The 21,306-nt window shown below is 35.7% G+C and overlaps 1 protein-coding gene across 2 annotated transcripts in view; it reads right to left on the bottom strand.

Moving 5' to 3' along the window:
• Nucleotides 1-21,306, bottom strand: part of LOC150083612 (mitogen-activated protein kinase kinase kinase 7-like) — a 240,238-nt gene that overhangs the window by 47,527 nt on the left and 171,405 nt on the right. For both annotated transcript variants that reach the window (XM_090377382.1, XM_090377383.1), the window contains exons 13-14: nt 18,167-18,237; nt 8,756-8,871 (exon numbers count right to left, since the gene is read on the bottom strand). In XM_090377382.1, the coding sequence (XP_090233508.1) occupies nt 8,756-8,871; nt 18,167-18,237 (187 nt within the window). The remainder of the gene's footprint in view (nt 1-8,755; nt 8,872-18,166; nt 18,238-21,306) is intronic.

Raw genomic sequence — 21,306 nt, 5'->3', positions numbered from 1 at the left:
CACTGATATAAAGAATTCCAGAACTAGGAGCCATAAATTAAAATTACAGGGGAAGAAGTTTAGACTTGACTGTAAGAAGTTTTCTTTTAGCCAGTGAGTCGTTGATTGCTGGAAATGTTGACTTTGTAGGTAGCTGAGATTTACATTTTGAATAAATTCAAAGGATTGTTACCTATAAGAAGGACAGTGCATAATTTGTATTTTCTCACCTATTTGGATGTTTTTTTTTTTTTTTTTTTTTTTTGCAAGTGCAACCAAAGCCCGTGGCTTCCTTGCATTATATGGTGAATACTAAATGTATGTATAATTAAATGAATGTACAATTAAGCAGATATATGATTGTGCAAAAGTATATGTTTGTTATTTGGTTTTTAGGAGCATTAGCAACTAAGGCCATATTGCTCCGAGGATATGCGGTGGTCACTGGCTCGAACCCCGGTCTAATCAAGAAGCATGTGCTATGCACTGCTGCTCCTGCCCACCTGGCTACAGAGACGCCTGCAAAAGTATAATTAAATTAATGTGTATTTAAATGCACATATACATACGTAATCAAATAGCTGTATGATTTAATGAGTGTATGATTTGGCATATATGTAAGAGCAACTGAGTAAAGGGTGTACAATTTAACAATAGCATATGGATGAACAAGTGCACATTAATAAATGATTTACAAATGATGAGTCCAAATAAACAAGTGCATGGAATCTGAATGAATATGTATTGTTATAATTTTTAAAAGGAGAGGGAGAAGCGTAATACGAAGTCAAATATATAAGCAAAGTAATTTAGAGTAATTATATGCTCAATATCTCCTATATTTTATAACCTTTAATAAATAATACAGGGATTACCTTGGTCTCTTTATAGGAAGGCTTCTTTTCCAACTCTCCTAGTCCATCACGAAAATAATTAAAACACAATGATAAAATTCATCTTAATGTGTTCCATACCGACAGAATGATAGTGATTTAATAACCCGGAATCACCATCGAGACCTCAACTTGACTCCAAAAAATATCAACCATGACGTAACTATCAGCATAGGAAAACTGTCAAAATTTCAAATAGATTAAAAAAAAAACAAAAAAAAAAACAAAAAAAAAACCGAATATGAAATAACATGAAGATGGATTTCTTCCTCCTTAAGTTAGACAAATACTTTTTGATGTCTCATGTTCACAGGATGGAATAGAATTTAAAAAATGCACGGTTGCATATGTATTTAAAATAAATTTAGTTTTCATCACACATGCGTTTATAGGACCACTCATCTGATATCAAAAAAGGTCTGCAAATGTTAGTCGAGTTTTTACAGAGTTTCATTTCAAGAGTTTCGGCAATAAGTAATTTACTATAATTATGATGGATATCAATATCGCAGACCTTTTTTGATATCAGATGATTGGTCCTATAAACACACGCATGATGAAAACTAAATTTCTTTTAAATACATACGCATCGGTGCATTTTTAGTTTCATTCCATCCTGTAAACACGAGACTGAAAAGTATTTGTGAATTTTATCATTGTGTTTTAATTATTTTACGTGATGGACTAGGAGAGTTGGAAAAGAAGCCTTCCTATAAAGAGACCAAAGCAATCCCTTAATATTTATTAAAGGTTACAAAATATAGGAGATATTGAGCATATAATAGCTCTTATTACACTAAATTACTTTGCTTATATATTTGACTCCGTATTATGCTTCTCCTTCTCAAAATTATAACAATACATGTTTGTTTAGATTCCACGCATTCATTTATTTGGACTCATCATTTGTAAATCATTTATTAATGTGCACTTGTTCATCCATATGCTATTGTTAAATTGTACATCCCTTCTCATTTGCTGTTACATATATGCCAAATCATACACTTGTTAAATCATACAGCTATTTGATTACATAAGTATATATGCATTTAAATACACATTAATTTAATTATACATACGTTTAATTTAACACATTCGCATAATTATAATCATACATATGTTTAATTACACATTTATTACATACAGATACATGGACATTATGGGCGATTGGTTAGTCAATTTAAGACACGAATACACCAGAATTATACTTAAGTATTCTGCCCAAAAGTATCATATTTTTTTCTTAAGACAATGTCTCCGAAAATATCATCCTGAAATTTGCAAAGGTTAAGTAATGCAGTTTCATACTCAACAATTTTTTATTAATTCAGTACATTCTAGATGTGCTAGTGACCTTTCTTGTTCATTTGATGATAAATTAATTAAGGCTTCTTTTGTTAATTTATAACCATTTCGAAGAGCTGAGTCAGCATTAGTCCTAGCAGACCATCTTGTATTGCTTGAATTTTTCAGTGTTAGTGAATTTCTTCCTAAATACTGATTTAAGACATTCCATCTTCTTGGGACAGCCTAAAAAAAATTATATAGAGTGACAAGTACATGGTATATAAAATGCAGTAGAACTATGTTGCTTCAATCTGGCTTGGACTCTTGAATACTTTCCTGACATATTTGAAGAATTACTGTAACTTTGTCCTCTGCAGTTTGTAATATCAATTAATAAATCTAATCTTTTTAAAATTGTTTTTTTCTATTGTTCGTTTGTTTGTTTGGGAATTTTTTAGGCACACTGGCGTCTATGGCCATAGTGTGCCAGTTTTTTCTATATATTCTTTGATGATACCATTTTGTTACATGTATCTTATAATAAACGCTAACTGATCAACATGGCTAATGTCAGGGGTAGAATCAACAATAACAGAAACTATTTTGCTTCTTGAATTTCAGTAACCATCACCTTTTCAACTTTTTCTGCCATGAATTCTCTAAATTTATCACAGGTTTTATGTGAAAGATAATTGGTTTTGCCGGATCCACAATTAGTATAGATCTCTATGTGATTTCTTAACACATTATCAAATTTACTCAAATATTCTAGGCAACTTAAGTAATTACCACTACATTCCGTATAAATTTTGTCGTCACTACCCATAAATCCTAAACCAAGTTTACTCAAAAGCTGAACAGTAGCAATAATTCTTTTTAAAATATATAATTTTCTTCGGATTATTGAATTTGTTTCATTAGTTCCGTATCAATACAACCCAAAATTGTATGTCTCTTAAAATAAACACACACAGCATTAATGTGCTCTGATGAAAAGGACCATTTACTACTTGTGTTTATCACAGACATTGTGAAAAATATTTTCAGAATTGTTTCAACATTCGAAAATGTCAATCTAAGTCCATCATTGTATATATCTTTGGCAAAGAACGCAAAGAAATACAGCAAAGAGTTTTTTACTCATGTAAACTCTAGAAGGAAGGGGATGAATAAGATTGGTCCACTTAACATTGGTTCGAATATTGATGATCCTACTCAAGTAGCTGATAAATTGGATCAGTATTTTGCATCTACATTCACACGAGGAGTTATTCAAGGAGGGGAAGGCCAGACGTTTATCAAACTCTAACAGAGAGATAAGTGATTTTCTAATAACTGAGAGCAAATGGAGGAGAAATTGTTGAAGTTAAACATAAAAAAGACACCTGGGGCAGATGGAATCTATCCAGTTATAATGAAGGAGGCAGCAAGGAAAGTAAGCAAACCCTTATGCATAATTATGAGAGCATCCTTAGAGTCAGGGGACTGTAAGGATGCTCTCATAATGTGAATTGGGGATACATTTGCACACTTCCAGTCCATGGTCCCCATGGACTGGAGATGTGCAAATGTATCCCCAATTCACAAAGGTGGTTCAAAGGGTGACATAAATAATTACAGACCTGTCAGTTTAACTGCTGTTCTGGGTAAAATAATGTAGTCACTGATTAAGGAAGTGAGACAGGATCACCTAGACAATACAGTAACAGTTCAGACACAGCATGGGTTTGTAAAGGGGAAGTCTTGTCTGACCAAATTGATTGGATACTATGATGTGGTCACAAAGGAACTGGATGCAAAAATTTGATATCATATACTTGGATTTCAGGAAAGCTTTTGATACTGTTGCACATGGAAGAATGCTGTACAAATTGGAGTGGTATGGCATTAAGGGCAATTTACTGCAATGGATAAAGGGATGATTGAGTGGGAGACGCAGAGAGTGGTAATAAATGGATACTGCTCTATATGGACTAATGTTATTAGCAGAGTATCCCAGGGTTCAGTGCTGGGCCCATTGTTGTTTTGTGTATTTATCAATGATATCGATGAAGGTACATCAGACTTAATGTCCAAGTTTGCAGATGATACACAAAGGTTGGCAGGGTTGTTAATGACAATAAAGACAGTATGCTACTACAACAGGATCAAGAAAAGTTAGGCAGATGGGCTGAGAAGTGGAAGTTTAACATTAACAAATGCATGCGAACTACTCCATATGAGTAGCAGTAACCCAAGAGAAATGTACCAACTGTGTGATACTACACTTATGGAGGTGGAGAATGAAAGAGATCTGGGGGTAATTGTGCAGTCAGATATGAAATTCTCTGAGCAGTGCAGATGGGCTGCCAGAGCAGGTCATGGAGTTTTGTCAATGATATATAGGAATTTTGCTAGCAGAGACAAGGAGGTGATTATCCCTTTGTATAAGGCAATGGTCAGGCCACACCTTGAGTACTGTATACAGGTCTGGAGGCTTCATTTTAGGAAGGGTGTAGAGTTGCAAGAAAGAGGTACAGAGAAGGGCAACAAGATTGGTGAGAGGAACAAAGGCAGATGAGTTGGTGACTGCTAAATGCAGTGCGGTTTCTTGTATTCTCTCTCTCTCTCTATTTCGGGATCTCTGACCATGTGGTCATCACGGAATATAAACAGAAAATGTTTGTCGGAATGTTGTCCACCAATTATTAACTCTTTTACCGACCTTCTAATGTATGTTGTGTTCAAATAATCCACTTTGCGAAATTCGAAAGTGCTACATCAATTAGGAGCAAAAACGGTTTCCCTCAACATAATGAATTACTTTATAGGTATAATGAAGGGCGACTACTGATGATTTTACTGGAAGGAAGTGTCCACAATAAACATCAATTAGGAGGAAAAACGGTTTCCCCCAACATAACAAATTACTTTATAGGTATAATAAAGGACGACTACTGATGATTTTAATGACTGGAAGGAAGTGTCCACAATAAAACATCTGTACAAGGCAAAAACATGCGGTCACTCAAAGGATAAGCATTAAAGCATAAGCAATACAGCGATGTTTGAAATTTATAATGCAGTTCACTAGCTAATATTTCCAGAAGAATTATTCTGGATTTTTTTCTCAAATGAGCACCAGACCAAAATCGGACTATTTAGTAATTCCGCATCTTAGGATGAACTGACTAATTAGAACTCCAGCATCTGTGATGAAATGTCGTGCACGATATTGTTCGTTATAACAATAACGTAAAGCAACAAAGCAAAACATTGTAACAGAGCAATAATGTGAAATATTGTTAGAAAGTAAAAATGCTAAATACTGTTCCCTAAAACAATTAGTACAGCAAAGTGTTTTTTTTTTTTGTTTTTTTTTCGTTTCTACTGTGGCTTCCAGTTGATGAATTTTCTTGATTTTGTGTCAGTAGACAGAATATGTATTGTAATTTCTTCGATATGTATTGTAATACATATTGAAGAAAGGAAATACGATAGTAAAACACACATTGGAAATAAAAAATTATTCCTGTATTCAAACATTTTGGGAAAATTGTTTGAATACAATTACATTTGGGAAAATTACAACAAAAGACTGATTTTACCCATAGACATCAGATCAGTCCAAAGTAACCGTGTAGTCATTTGCAAGGACAAACTATATAGTGATGTTTGAAATGTATAATCCAGCTTCCAATATATTTATGGCTAGTATATTCAATTGACGAAAAGGGGTTGTTTGTCTCATTGAATGTCGTCCATTATCCCTTCTAAGCTGAAATTATTCCCCTTTGAGAATATTGCAAATACTGATATCTGTCGAACAGAAGACAGTTTATGTTCCCCTACCATAATGAATTACTTGCGGAAACATGAAGAGTAACTTCCTCTTTGATTTTACTGCAACAAAACATCTGTTCTAACTGCATACACTTATTGTTACTGTCCTGACATTATTTCTAGATGACAACTACTACTACTATGCAAAAAAAGATTACTGTACTATGGTTTGATCTTATCGTAAGATTTTGATCTCCCCTACCGTAATAAATTACTGGCGGTAACATGAAGGGTAACTTCCTCTTTGATTCTACTGCAATGGACTCTCAGAATAAAACACCTGTTCTAACTGCATATGCTTACTGTTACTGTCCTGACATATTTCTAGATGACAACTACTTTCCATGCAATAAAGGATTACTGTACTATAGTTTGATCTTACCGTAAGGTTAGAATGAAACACTTCCCAATATTTCCAGAGGAATTATTGACTACTATTTGCTGAATTTACCGCAAAGAAGTTTTCACAATTATACATATGTACAAGGCGAAAACACATACTCCACCCAAACAAATTATTTTCACTACAAGAAAGAGTTGTTAATGTGTATTCCCCCTCAAGGGATTTTCCACATTTCTTGCTTCTGGCAACGTGAGAACTTCAATTTAAGTAGTGACAAACGCTGATATTTCACTTAGATTTCAGATTTACCTTAGATTTAAAACATGCACAGAAGTTACCTAGAAGGGGATTATGAAGAAAGGCCAGCTGATGAGCAGTCATCATTGGAAGATGATAGCTCCTTCTGCGAGGAAATGGACCATCGGAGTAGCACTGAGACAGGCGATGGCAGTGACGACTTGGAGCAGCTGGAGGAGGAGGATGTTTATATTGGGAAGGATAAAAGCACGGTATAGAGGAAAGTTGCCCCTTGTCCAAATATTCGTGCAGCTCGAGGTAACATAATTCATTTACCAGGTGTGAAGGCTGCAGGTAAGTCCGCCAAATCACCAATTCATTGTTTTTTATTATTTTTCGATAATGAAATGATAACCCATATAGTGAAACATACTAATGAATATGTTGATAAAATATCTTCTCATTTTTCATTGGCCAAGGATGCTAGAAGAACAGATAACGATGAAATGAGAGCTTTGATAGGTGTTTTAATCTTGTCAGGAATGTCTGGGCTAGCAGGGATAAACGCGGAACATATGTGGTGTAAAGATGGACTTGGTCTGGAATTGCTGTCATCGGTTATGACCCATAAGAGGTTTTCATTCCTCCTTCGGGCTATGCAATTCGATAGCAAGAGTGATAGACACATTAGAAAAGAACTGGATTGACTTGCAGCGTTTCGTGAATTTTTTTTCATGTTTTTGGAGAGATACCAGAGATTTTACTCACTTTTGGAGTATGTAACTGTAGATGAACAATTAGTGCCATTCAGGGGTAGATGCTCGTTCCTTCAATACACATCCCAAGTAAACCGGCAAAATATGGACTGAAAATATTTACATTAGCTGATGCTAAGATGGGTTTCACGTTCAGTATGGAAGTTTATGTGGGGAGACAACCTCCTGGGCCATATGCCCTGTCAAATTCGCCCCTCGATGTGGTGATGCGGCTTGTTCATCCAATTGAAGGAACCAACTGTAATTTGACCACAGACAATTGGTTCTGCAGTGTGCCTCTGGCTTCTAAATTATGAGAAAAAAACATTACTCTTGTTGGCACACTAAGGAAAAATAACGTGAGCTACCAGCTGAATTGGTCAATGTGAAGGAACGCGAGCTGACCAGTAGTTTGTTCGCATTCCAAGATCAGACCACAGTTGTGTCCTATGTACCAAAAAAAACCAGAAATGTGATCCTAATATCGACTAAGCACCATGATGATACTATAGATCCTGACAGTGGCGACAAAAGAAAGCCGGAAATTATTACGTTTTATAATATGACCAACGGTGGAGTTGATGTCTTGGATGAAATGTGTGGAACATATACTACTTATTGGAAAACCAGAAGGTGGCCAATGGTACTTTTCCACAGGATTTTGAACATTGCTGGAATAAATGCCTTGGCTATTTTCCGTAGCAATAATCCAGAAGTGAGACTCCCTCGAAGCGAGTTTCTCGCAGAGATTGGAAAAAGTTTAGTGAATCCACAGCTCCGTAAAAGAGCGGTCACGGTAATTCTTCCAAAATATCTTTGTGCGAAAGCAGCGAAATATGAAAGCAGCGAAATATGCTTGTATTCCACCTGAAGAAATTCCTGGACCTTCCCAACAGTGTCCACCTAAGCAAGGTAGATGTTACAAGTGTCCCAGGAAGAAAGATTGTAAAACAAAGAAATTCTGCAAAGCATGTTTAGAACGAGTTTGTAAGGAGCACTCGAAGGCTTCTCCATCAGCATGAGTTTGCATAGAAACACAGTGTTTAGTACATGATCAGGTGTAGCCCCCTGATGAAATACCTGATCTATGTACCAATTTTTAATTTTTAATATTTTTATCTCTATTACCTTCCCCTCTTTTTCTTTCAGCTTTTGTACATATGATTAGCCTGTTAATTTGGCATTAATTCAGATTTAATTCTACTTAATGATTTTTTTTTTTTTTTATAGGTTCTTAACATTCTTTCTCTCTTTTTTCTCTTCAACTAGGCTCGGCATTTTGTGATTAATAATTTCTCCGTCTATATTTATTTTTATTTTATTTTACTTTCATTTGTGACACACACATAAATATATATATATATCCTAGTGATTCATTAGATATTTGAAAATTGTGCATTCATAATGCATAGAAAACTTAATATGAAAAATTATCTTACCTTCGTTGGGAAAGTAGTTCTATTTCCTTTATTGTCTGGAGATATTCACTAGCCATTCTTCTGTGTTCTTCAAACATCTCTAGTGATTCTCTCACATTGACTGCAGGTGGAAGTGGCTAAATAATCAAAGATATTCCAAAACAGACACTAATGACAAAATTATCATTTTTGGTATGTGTATTATCTTATTTAAAAATTTCTTAATTATTTTGATAGCTTTATTAACATGCTAGCTGATTGTTTCACAGAGCAACTGTTACTTCTGATTATAATTTTTATGCCAAAAAGCACATCTTAGAAATTAAACAAAATAAATAAATATACTGTTACACCACATGATTATGTTTTAAGATGTTTATTGAAGTGTTATCACATCAGTCCACCATATTAACAGTTGCTATGTTTCAAGGTTCTACTGAATCTCATCCTCAGGCCGGGGGGGGGGGGGGGGAAACACATTATTGATGAGATGCAGATGCTCTGCAAGCATAGATTTGATGTAGTAACAGCAATGAACTTAAAGACATTAAAAAAATAATTGTCTTAAGAAGGGAGACAGGAATGTAATACTAGTTAATAGTCCCCTCTAACAAGTAACATAACACTACTAAAGCAAAGGCCTATCCAACCAATCTAGATTATATAAAAAGTAATTGATAACTAAGAACCTGTTAAAATTTAGGAAATGTTGGGAATTCTTTTAACACATAGCTCATGCTTTAAAGAAAGGAGACTTATCATGCCTTAAGGCCAAAATTGAATATAAATTGAAACATGGAAAATTACCTAAAGAGAGATAGACTGCTGGCACAAGAACAGACTAATGGGATGAGAGGTTGAATCCATTCTTATATGTAGGCAGATCTAGTTCAACTATGTAGTTGAACCGAGTGAGCAATTTGACAGTTGTAAACTGGAAAACAGAAATTTTGAGAATAAGGTTACATGAGTCACCCAGGCCATAGCCTGACGGAGTAGTAGTAGTAATAGGCAAACAATGCAAGCAAGCAAGCTTATATAGCATCAGCCAAAAACAAACAAAAAAAAAATAGTTCACCCATCTGTATCCTCCAAGAATAACTGGAAGTGGAGAGACAAGGGTGGAAGGATCATCAAACTTCGACTTCTTCAGAGTAAACAGTTGAAGGTATTGGTCGCCTTCACGAGGAGGAGAAGTTTTGTGAGTTGGTGTACTAATGACATTGTTGTCCCCAACATTAGAGACAACAGCTGAAGAATTCTTTAAAAATGTCCAATTTACATTGCACACTATGCCATTTCTTTTTGTTATAAATCTCCCTGTAGTGTAGCAAGCAAGTGCATTTTGGATCTGTCTGTCGACCTTTGCAAATCTTTCAACATTAGGATCTATTTCTTCAAACATTTGCATTACCTTATTAAGACCAGCAAATGTCTCAGCCTTTTTTTCAGTGAAGGGGAAAAAAAAAAAAAAAAAAAAAAAAAGGCTGAGACATTTTGGGGGTTGCAGGCATTTCTTCTCCTTTTTTTGCCTCTTTTCTTCCTCTGCAACTCTCTGTGCCCTTCAATTCAGTAAGATTGTCATTATATAACCCTGCTGCCACAGTTTCCACCAGCTGTTCAACATTTTCATTATCAATTTCCAACTCCAGTTGCATATCCAGGTGCCTACCTTGACACTAATTGCAGTAAGTCTTTATCAAATACTTTAAAAGTATTTGCATATCTTTTCAATACTTTTTTCCCTTAATCCAATAATGCACTCACATGTTATCTCGTCCCATGCTGCAGCTATGTTCTTGATGCAATGCAGAATGTTGTTATGTTATCCTCTCAAAATTCTTGATATTCTTGATAATTCTCAGTAGCAGCAATAGCCTTAGCAAGGGTCATGCATAAATAATATACCTTTAAAGAAACAATATTGGCTTGATCCATCAATTGTAGGATTGAGATAGTGTTGGGTGGAAAGTAGACCACCTTAACATCAGGGTGTAAGTTATCTGGGTGCTGGGTGTCCCAGAGCATTATCTAAAATTAACAAAATTTTGAATAGAATGACTTTTTTGAAGACAACACTTCTTGGTTTGTGGGATAAAACAATTCAGGAACCAATCCTCAAACAATGCTATGGTCACCAATGTTTTATTATTTTGTCTATAAAATACTGACAATGTATGTTTATTTGCATTTTTGAACTGTCCTTATATTCTCTGAATGATAAATCATGAAGGCTTTAACCTTAAAACTAGTTACATTACCACCCAACAGAACTGTGACTCTGTCCTTAAATTCTGAATCCTCATATGATTTTTGCTTCTTTGTGGAAGTATGCACATTCTGGCATTCATTTCCAGAATAAACTGGTTTCATCTACATTAAATATTTGCTCATGCCAATAATTTTTCTCTATCATGACATGATCTAGCTCCTCCTTAAAAAGTTTCAGCAGCACCCATGTCAGCACTTGCTGCTTACCACTCACTTTTACACTATGCAGGTTGTCACAGTTTTTAAATCTTTGGAACTACCAGTGACTTGCTGTGAAGGTTTGATTGTATTCATCTCCTATCTGCTCTTTAAGGGCTTAAAAAAGGCTTCTTGCCTTAGCTTGTATGAATAGAAGGCTTAAAGGTATAAATTTTTGTATCTGATCTTCCATCCACATTACCAATAATTTCTCCATATCACTAGAAGGACCTTGTTTTTTTTTTTTGTTATTATTGTAACTTTCATAGGTGCTACCCAATCATGGATTCTTTTCTTGTTCTTCAAAATGGTTGATATCGTAGCATGGAAAAGCCCAACATCACATGTGATTGCAGAAACTGTTTTTCCATTTTCATAGTGTGATATTATATTATTTTCATTTCTAAATCAAGTGCTTTTCTCTTTTTCTTCTCAGCACCTCTAGAACAGTCACTTTTTCACTTGGCAGACATTTTCAAGGGTATTACAAATAAAAATTTTGTAAATGCAAACAACCACAGCCCAAAATCCACTTATTACAGACTGAGAATGAGCATGTGGTTGCTGAGCAGGCAGCCAAAGTTATTGTACGGCAGCACAACATATAACATAACACATCATTTATTATTTCTTTTTTAATTGTTTGTTTATTTATTTATTAAACTATTTATCTTTTTATTGTATATTTTAGTTTTATTTTTTTTACAATCTCTAAAATCTATTCCTTTACAGCACATATAATTTCTGAACAACCATCAATCTAGGAGTAGTAGTAGTAATAATGGATGCATGTGATGCAAAAAAGCAAGTGTGTGAGCTTATGTAAATTTCACACATCCATTCTCTCTCTCTAAAAGTTTGTCCAGTTCCTCCTTCAATTTATTTAAAAGAGACAAAAACTGAGATGGCTTGCTTGCTTCAGAATATACAAAAAGTAGTCACACCTTCTTGTTACTAGTCTTAAAAGATGAAGCTGTTTTATGTTTATAAGTTCATAAATATTGGGACATAAAATATGTCTTAACACAATTTACTGTTTTTTTTTCACACACTTTACAAAGCAACTGGGTGCCACTGGTAGATAATATATTATTATCAAACTAAATTATCCAGTTTCTGACTTAAAGCAGTAATCACTTTTTTGGCATTCTCATTTGTCATAAAAACAAAACAAATTAATGTCGAAAAAAAAAAAACAGAAAAAAAAAAAAAAAAAAGTGTTGAATTAAAGTAACAAATTATCATTATTATTAGTAGTAGTACTGGCAAATAATGCAAGAATATATATATATATATATATATAATAGAGAGAGAGAGAGAGAGAGAGAGAGAGAGAGAGAGAAGAACCCATACTTCCCTGTCAACTGTCCAATCCCCTCTATAATTTATCTAATTCTTTATTTTTATTCAAATTACCCACTTCAACAAAACCAGATGGAAGTTTGTTCCAACCAACTTCCACACATCTATCCTGCATTTTATCCTTAAGCAGGAGCATAAAAAGTGTCCATTAATGGCCTGATATTTGTCATGTGTGTCAGTTATACAGTATGATATACCAATAAATAAGAACAAACATGAAAAAAAAAAAATGCAAAGTTCATCTGGTGTTCCCACATTTTGCAGTATTAGCAACAGAAAAAGATGGGAAGAAAATAAAGATAGCATTAGTAGAGGCATTTGATGCAAAAAACAGCAAGCTTATGCAGAATCAGCCAAAAAAAAAAAAATTAATTAATTAAAAAAAAATAATAAAAAATAACCACTTCCACTTCACCCCTCTGTTCGTTCAAAATACCTGTCCAGATGAGCCTTAAACTTATTTAGGTTATCAACTTCCACGACAAGGGACGGAAGTCTGTTCCACCAACCAACCACCCGCTGGCTAAAGGCAAATTTTCTCACGTCTATCCTACATCTGTCCTTCCTCAATTTGAATTTATGCCCTCTCAGGTGATTATTCTGAGCAAGAGGAAGAATCCCATCAGCATTGAGCATGCTCAAACCATTCAAGGCTTTATACACCTCTATCAGATCACCTCGCTGGTGCCTAGTCTCCAGACACTGTAATTTGCAAAACTTAAGCCTTTCTTCGTGAGAGCACCCCTTTGTTCCATTCACTAATCTTGTTGCCCTTCTCTGTACTCGTTTCAGCAGCTCTACATCCTTCTTGAAATGAGGCCTCCAGACCTGTATACAGTACTCTAGGTGTGGCCTGACCATTGCCTTATACAGGAGAATAATCACCTCCTTATCCCTGCTAGAAAAATTCCTATATATCATCGACAGTACACCATGAGCTACTCTTGCAACCTGTCTGCACTGCTTAGAAAACTTCATATCTGCCTGCACAACCACCCCCAGGTCCCTTTCATTCTCTACCACTGTCAGTGTAGAACCACAGAGTTGATATGTTGCTCTGTGGTTGCTGTTTCCCATATGTAGTACTTTACATTTATCAATGTTAAACTTCATTTGCCACCTCTCAGCCCATCTGCTCAACCTTTCCAGATCCTGTTGCAGTAGCATAGTGTCAGTAGTGTCCTTGACAACCCTGCCAACCTTCGTATCATCTGCAAACTTGGACATTAAGCTTGATATACCATCATCAATATCATTTATAAATACAGAAAACAATAATGGACCCAATACTGAACCCTGAGGGACTCCACTAATAACATTAGTCCACGATGAGCAGTGTCCATTGATTACCACTCTCTGTCTTCTCCCCCTCAACCAACCCTTTATCCATAGCAGCAATTTGCCTCCAATGCCACACTGCTCTAATTTGTGCAGCAGTCTTCCATGTGCAACAGTATCAAAATCCTTTGATACTGTTGCACATGGAAGACTGCTACAGTATCAAAAGCCTTTCTAAGATCCAAGTATATAATATCAAAGTTATTCCCTGCGTCCAGTTCTTTTGTAATTGCATCATAGTATCAATCAAATTGGTCAGGCAAGACTTCCCCTTAACAAAACCGTGCTGTGTCCGAGCTATAACTGAAGTCTTGTCTAGATGATCCTGCAGTGCTTCTTTAACCAGTGCCTCCATTAATTTTCCGGTAACAGAAGTTAAACTAATAGGTCTATAATTACTTGTGTCACCCTTTGATCCTCCTTTGTGAATTGGGGTCACATTTGCACATCTCCAGTCCATGGGTACTTCCCCTGAGTCCAAGGAAGCTCTCATAATTATGGCTAAGGGTTTGCTTACTTCATTTGCTGCCTCCTTTAATATAACTGGATAGATCCCATCCACCCCAGGTGCCTTTCTTGTATTTATCTTCAACAATTTCTCCTCCACTTTACTCTCAGTTATTACAAGATTCTCTAGCTTACTGCCAGAGTTAAATACACCTCTGGCATTCCCCTCGCTGAATAACTCCTCATATGGAATGTCGATGCAAAATATTCATTTAGTTTTTTAGCTACCTGAGCAGGATCATCAACAGTTGACCAATCGATATCAAGTGGACCAATCTGATTCATCCCCTTCCTTCTAGAGTTTACATAAGTAAAGAACTCTTTGCTGTTTTTCTTTGCATTCCTTGCCAAAGATTTCTCGTAATCTGCCTTCGCCTGCCTAACCTCCTTTGTAACTTGGTTACAGATCAACTTGTATCTATCATAGGCTTCTGTGTCACGTGTTAATTTGTATGTATCCCATGCATTTTTCTTCTCTGCCATATGTCTCATTAGTTCATCTGACATCCATTTAGGCCTAAACTTTGAACAATATTTCTTAGTTGCGATGTAAAGCCTAGTAGCTCCAAGATAAGTTCTTTGAATGCTTCCCATTTTGGATTTGCTGTTGGTAACATCATCAGTTGGTCCCACTGTATAGAATTTAAATACTGTCTCAGTCCATCGTAGTCGCCTTTACGAAAGCAATAACCCTTCCCTTCACCCCCTAATGGTAGTTACCTCTTTGAGTAAATCCCACTTCAGCACACTGTGATCACTGCCACCTAGTGGTTCATTTATCTGCAGATTCTTAATGCATGAAGAATCACTACTGATAATCCAATCAAGAGTTTTACTCCCTCTAGTTGCCTCCCGAACATGCTGATGTAGAAAACAATCATCTGCTAGTGTGTGAGTGACCAGCCACCATTAAATCAGAGAGTCTTATAATGGGGGAATTAAAATCCCCCATTATAAGACTCTCGGATTTACTGGCCCACTCTATTTCCCTGTACAGTTTCTTATTATACTCATCAGAGTCATTAGGCCTATAGCACACTCCTACTCTCAATTTTGATCTCCCAATGCTTATGTCACACCAAACTGATTCGACACTGCACTGTCCAGCAATGTCGACTGGCTTCACTTCCTTGGATTTTATGTATTTCTTAACTAATAGCATAACCCCTCCTCCCTTCCTATCCTGTCTATCCTTTCTGTAGACATTGTACTCCCCAAATTCCAGTTCTGCATTCCTTATATCTGTGTGACACCACGTCTCTGAAATCCCCACAATATCTGCCTTTGATGTTTTGAGCAATACCTCAAATTCATCAAATTTATTTACTAAACTCCTAGCATTGGTGTACACGCAAGTATACATGCACCTGTTCTTTTTCTTAGCTACCCTAACACAACCCATGTGTTTATTTGTACCCCAATGATTCCCAGCAGTCTCTGAAATATCCTGCATCTTATTTTCCAGGCTACTGCTCATTTCAATAGAAGCAGTGCAAGAATCACTTTCACCTCTACCAGTGGTTACTGTTAATCTATTAGTCCTTGTATCCCCCCAATCTAGCAGTTTTCCGACACACCTAACACTGCCTCAATAGCATCAGCAAACATTCTTGCACCTTTCTATTTAATACAATGTATCCCATCCCTGTAGAAGCAGTCTGTCCTGTTAACAAGTACATACCAGGCTGAAAAAAATTCTACCCCTTGAGCCTTGCACAATCTTTCCAGGGCCGAACTGATCGACAGGGCTCTCATCATATACTCCCTCCTATCGTGTCTGGGCAGAATTGCAGACACTTTCAAATTCAACCCTGATTCACGGCTTTTTTTCAACAGTGACCTGTACTTGTTAAGTAATTCCGCCGGTCTGCTACTCTTAATATCATTAGTGCCAACATGTACAACTATATCACCTTTTGTGCCCTTAAAAGATGATATCTGCTCTACAACATCATCAACCTTTGCCCCTGGCAGACATACCCTGGTCCTCTTCCACCTATCCTTTTTACAAAGCATGTTTCCCGTTTCCCTGACAATAGAGTCACCAACAACTACTAGTTCCTTTGGGACCAGCACATTCTGCCTTGGGGGCTGCCGCTGTGTTGCGTGATGACCAAGTGCAAGCTCTACCATTGGTGTGGGCAGCTGAGAGCTTGATGGGCCCTCACTTTTAATCCTTCGAGAGCATCCACCCTGTCCTTCTAGCTCTCATATAGGCCCCTTTGTGATTGTATGGCAGTATCATGTCCCGTACCCGACTGCTCCACAAACATCAGGCAAGTAGTGCATTTTAATAGGCTGTGATTCAGAGGGCAACTGCCCCCCCTTAGTTCTCCCCTAAGCCACAGCACTCCCATTAGCTTGAGCCTTTTGCTTTGCTGCTCTGGTCTGAGTCATGATTTCGATTTAATTTCAATAAAATTTCAATTTCAGTACAAAATAAAACCCTAAACTTATATCCCAACACAGTTATAACGCTATATTTATGTTTCAGTATCGAGTGCTATCTACGAAATCCCTTTATATAACTTCCATATCAAGTTTAGTATTAATTATTTATGTTACGTAACCCAAGTCGTTATATGTATAGTTAAAAGTACAATTTAATTGACAATGAAGTTCAACAAGATTAATTATCTGATTAATTGACAATATTATGTACTATACTATACTATATTAAGCTTATGCTATCTATTTCGAGATATTTTGTATTGCGTAACAATGGTGGCAATTTATGAACGGTAAACACGTGGATTTGATACCTTTCCGGTACTAAGTAATACCTACAAAATCTCTGTCTAAGTTACTTTAATCTAAGTATCGTAAATAGGAATATAAAGCTACTCTAGAAAATAAGTTAATATGCCAATTTAAGCTAATAAAACAGAAAATAAATTAGAAAAAACTTCTCTGTTCCAGGAGCGGCAAAAATGTATGTCTGCACAGGCTACTCTTGTTCTAGATAGCTTTTTTTGTCTTCCGTATTTATTATTTACAGTGTTAAAAACTACTTTCCTAAACCTTAGAACTCTACCAATTTATTGATCAAACAAAACATATCTAGTATATTGATTTTATCAGCTGCTTGTTTATGGTGACATGAATATTTGTTCACCTTATGTATATATTTCCTATTTCCCTTACTGCTTCAAGAATTCATTGGAAATTCTGTATGCTAGATCAAATATACAAGGACAAAAAATAACCAATATAAGAGGAGAATGCCCTTTAAGATTAATAATAAAAAAAAAAAAAAAAGGCTTTTTTTTCTCCCTAAAAACATGAAAATAGTCATTTTTTGGCATTCTGCTTAAAGATCCAGGCTTTACTGATCACATATCGCTTGTCGGAATACAGTCCTGGCACATCTCCCTAGTCTGCTCTGCCAATCTAAGCTGCACTATTTCTTAAGATTGTAAGATATTGTGTCTGGTGAGATAATTTGTATATGGTACATGACTGACAAAAAATGGCTATAGTTATGGAAAACTTTCTGTTTTGACATTTCACATTTGGCATTGTGTGATTATTACTTTAGAAAATCAATCCAGGGCAAATGCCCACATTTTTCCCTTAAAGCCTTGTATAAATAAGATGCATAATTAAATGTCAAAATTATAATGATCTAATAAAATAAAAGCAACATAAACAGACAGTTTTATTGTTCTTAAAATGTTTTAGACTACACTGGTAATTGACCATTTCTATATTGGTTATCAGTATAGTTTTTATTTAATAAAAAAATAGTCAGCTTACCTGAAGTTTTGGTTCCAGCAATAAATGAGCATTCCAGTCTAATGTATCAATACTTTTTTCTGAAACAATACCTATGGAGGAAAAAAACATTCTTTACAGTATTAGTAATATATATATATATATATATATTGCAAGGAGACTATTATTTGAAAAAAAAAAAAAAAATTTATCAAAAATTTATTAAATTCTTTACCGCTATACAGCAGAATGTGACTGCAATATACTATTTGTTCACTTGTGTATGACAATTATATTTTCTACTAATAATATCAGCAGGCTTTAGTAAACTAAAAGTTTGGTTCCTTTGGATGCATAGTCTCTCATCAGGAATTTACTCACTTAGTCTTTCATCAGAATAAACAAGCAAAATATTCTGTTTTTGTAGCTCTCTTATGTAGAAACAGCATATCTCTCACATAGAAACAGTAGAATCTCATTAATATAAATTCTATTTACACAAGCACATATTCTTATTTTATTCAGACAAAACCAGTCAGTGGTAGCTACAACTTAAATACACTCTGAAAAACATTTTTTTCAGAGTATATTTAAGTCATCTTTTGTTAGAGTATAATCTGTATTTTTGTCCAATTTTTAAAGGATTTGAGCTGATGTCTTTAAATTAATTAAATGTTTGTTTTTATTTAACTTCATCTGGCAGAGTTATGGTGACAAAATGTAAATGGAGAGAATTAAGCATGAAAATTATACAAGAGGCTGATAGGATGGAACGAAATAAAACAGACATTATAAAGAAATACATCTTTTCATACTTTGTGTGCAATTCTGAAAAAACTTGAAGGGATAATGTTGTAGCAGTAACAAAAAAAAAGTAAACCAATTTGTAGAGCAAAATATGAGGAGCCTGGCAAAAAACTTTTTTTGAGTGGCAACAAATGCATATATCTAATTTGCCAATATCAGCTCCAATTTTGCAAGGAAAGACTAATTATGTAGCTAAACAACATGGAATTAGTGACTTCAAATGTAACAGTGGCTGGATCCAAAGATTTAAGGACCAGAATAACTTAGTTTCAAGAATCTAAGACAAGTCTGAATCAGCTCACAAAGAAAAGGTTACAGACTGATTGTGTTCTGTATGACCCATTCTTGAAAACTCATGAGCTGGATTTAGGGAATAATTATGATATAGTTTATTTGAATTTCAGCAAAGCATTTGACTTGGTCCCCGATGAGAGGTTACTGTATAAGCTTGAACAGGTTGGTATTACTGGTAAGATTCTAAGATGGATTGCTGGGTGGCTGCAGGACTGAAGGTGTGATTAATGGACAGCTGAGGGTGTGATTAATGGATATTCTTCAGATTGGTGTAATGTCACGTGTGGGGTCGCTCAAGGATTGGTTCTTGGGCCACTGTTGTTTCTCATTTTCACAAATGACATCGATGAAGGGACAGAAGGCGTGATATCAAAATTTGCAGGAGACGTAAAGATTGGCAGAATTGTTAATGATTGGTGCCAAGCATCGCCCCTTCAGAATGACTTCAAAGGTAGTCAGAAAAGTGGCAGCTATGTTTTAATGCTGCTAAATGCAAGGACTTACACTTGGGGAATAGCAACACACAAATAAATTATACACTTGGTGGGGTTGAATTAAAAAAGGAGGAGGAAAAGGATCTGAGAGTTACAATACGGGCAGATATGAAGCTTTCTGAACAGCATAATGATGGGGAGCTCATAATCCCAATGTATAAGCAATTGTAACACCACATTTGGAATACTGGGTTCAAGTATGGAGACTTCATCTGAAAAATGACATTGGGCTTCTTGAAAGGGTCCAAACACAGGCAATTTAAATGGTGAGATCGGCAGAAGGATGACTGTATGAGGAAAGATTAATTATGTGGGCTACAGTGCTTGGCAACCAGGCACCTCAGAGGTGACCAGATTGAAGTTTATAAGGCTCTGAGAGGGATTAGTAAAATGAATGAATGCGGAATTCTTACTGTTCTAAAGAATTCGAGGTTTGCATATGAACGCGGTAGCGAGCAGATGTGCATGAGTGTAGGTCCACTTGATTGGTGTACGGCGGAGACTACTGGATTGCAATTGTTGCAGTTTTGAATATTTCAGTGTTTTTAATTTGGATTCCTAGATCTAGAAGTATACAGATGAAGAAAGGTAGTTTTATTCAAGTATGTTTATTATTAGCAGTTGTTTTTACATATTGTCAGATTTTGAGTGCATTTTTTGTGCGGGTGCATTCATAATGGCGCCAGAGGTACCGATCCTGCAGAAAATTACATTTCAGGAGCCGCTCAGGAGTTCAATAATTTTGATTGTATTAAGTTACAAATTAGCTCTAACCACATTATTTTGGACGAGAACACGAATGACACCGAATTAAACTATTTTTAGTTTTTAGAACACGTTTCTTTGTTATAGACCTTCAAACATTCGAAAATACCAATTTTCCCACCAAGATGGAAATCACGACAAAATTATATTTTAACAGGTCTAAGTAGAAAAAAAACATATTGCTAGATTATTTAGAGCAACTAGAACCAAGGTATCTCCAAGAAAGTCAATTAAAATCAAACATGACTGAAAAATTGACTAAAAACATAGATATGGAAAACGGATTGGAAGACCTCCCTGAGCTAGAAGCCATAATACTCAGGGAGAGAACCCCCAACAAAGACAAAAATTAAGATCTAGAAACTTTTCTCGTCTTAGTATAAAGAAAGGCTAAAAAAGGAGAAAAGGAAAGCTAATCAAGGAAAGGACAAAGAAATTTTAGAAGGTGAACCTCAGAAAACCGAAAAATGATACCTATCTGACTCAGAAAACTGAGTCAGATACATATGTCCTATTCGTGCCAGTGCAAGTAACACTTCTTCTCTTCATACTGTTTTGGTGCTAGAGTGCCAAAGCTTTGGGTCCTGTTTTAACTTGTAGAGTTTATTACTGGTTTGGGTGTGCCATAGATCTTTCCACTGTGTGAGACATGTTGTTTGTATGATGTGATTGTAGTCAGAGGCTGGAACTAGATCAGAGGTTAAATCAAAAGTTACCGACCGGGCTAGCCAGGTGGATAAAGTGCCTGCCTGGCTACCCAAAGGTCGCGGGTTCAAATCCCGCCTCGGGCTTGTATCAGAGTACTGCAAAAACTTTGGGAGG

Source organism: Mastigoproctus giganteus, chromosome 7 (assembly GCF_048544385.1).
Source record: "Mastigoproctus giganteus isolate SK-2022 chromosome 7, ASM4854438v1, whole genome shotgun sequence".
Taxonomy (NCBI): Eukaryota; Metazoa; Arthropoda; class Arachnida; order Uropygi; family Thelyphonidae; genus Mastigoproctus; species Mastigoproctus giganteus.
This window is presented reverse-complemented; position numbering and strand designations above follow the sequence as displayed.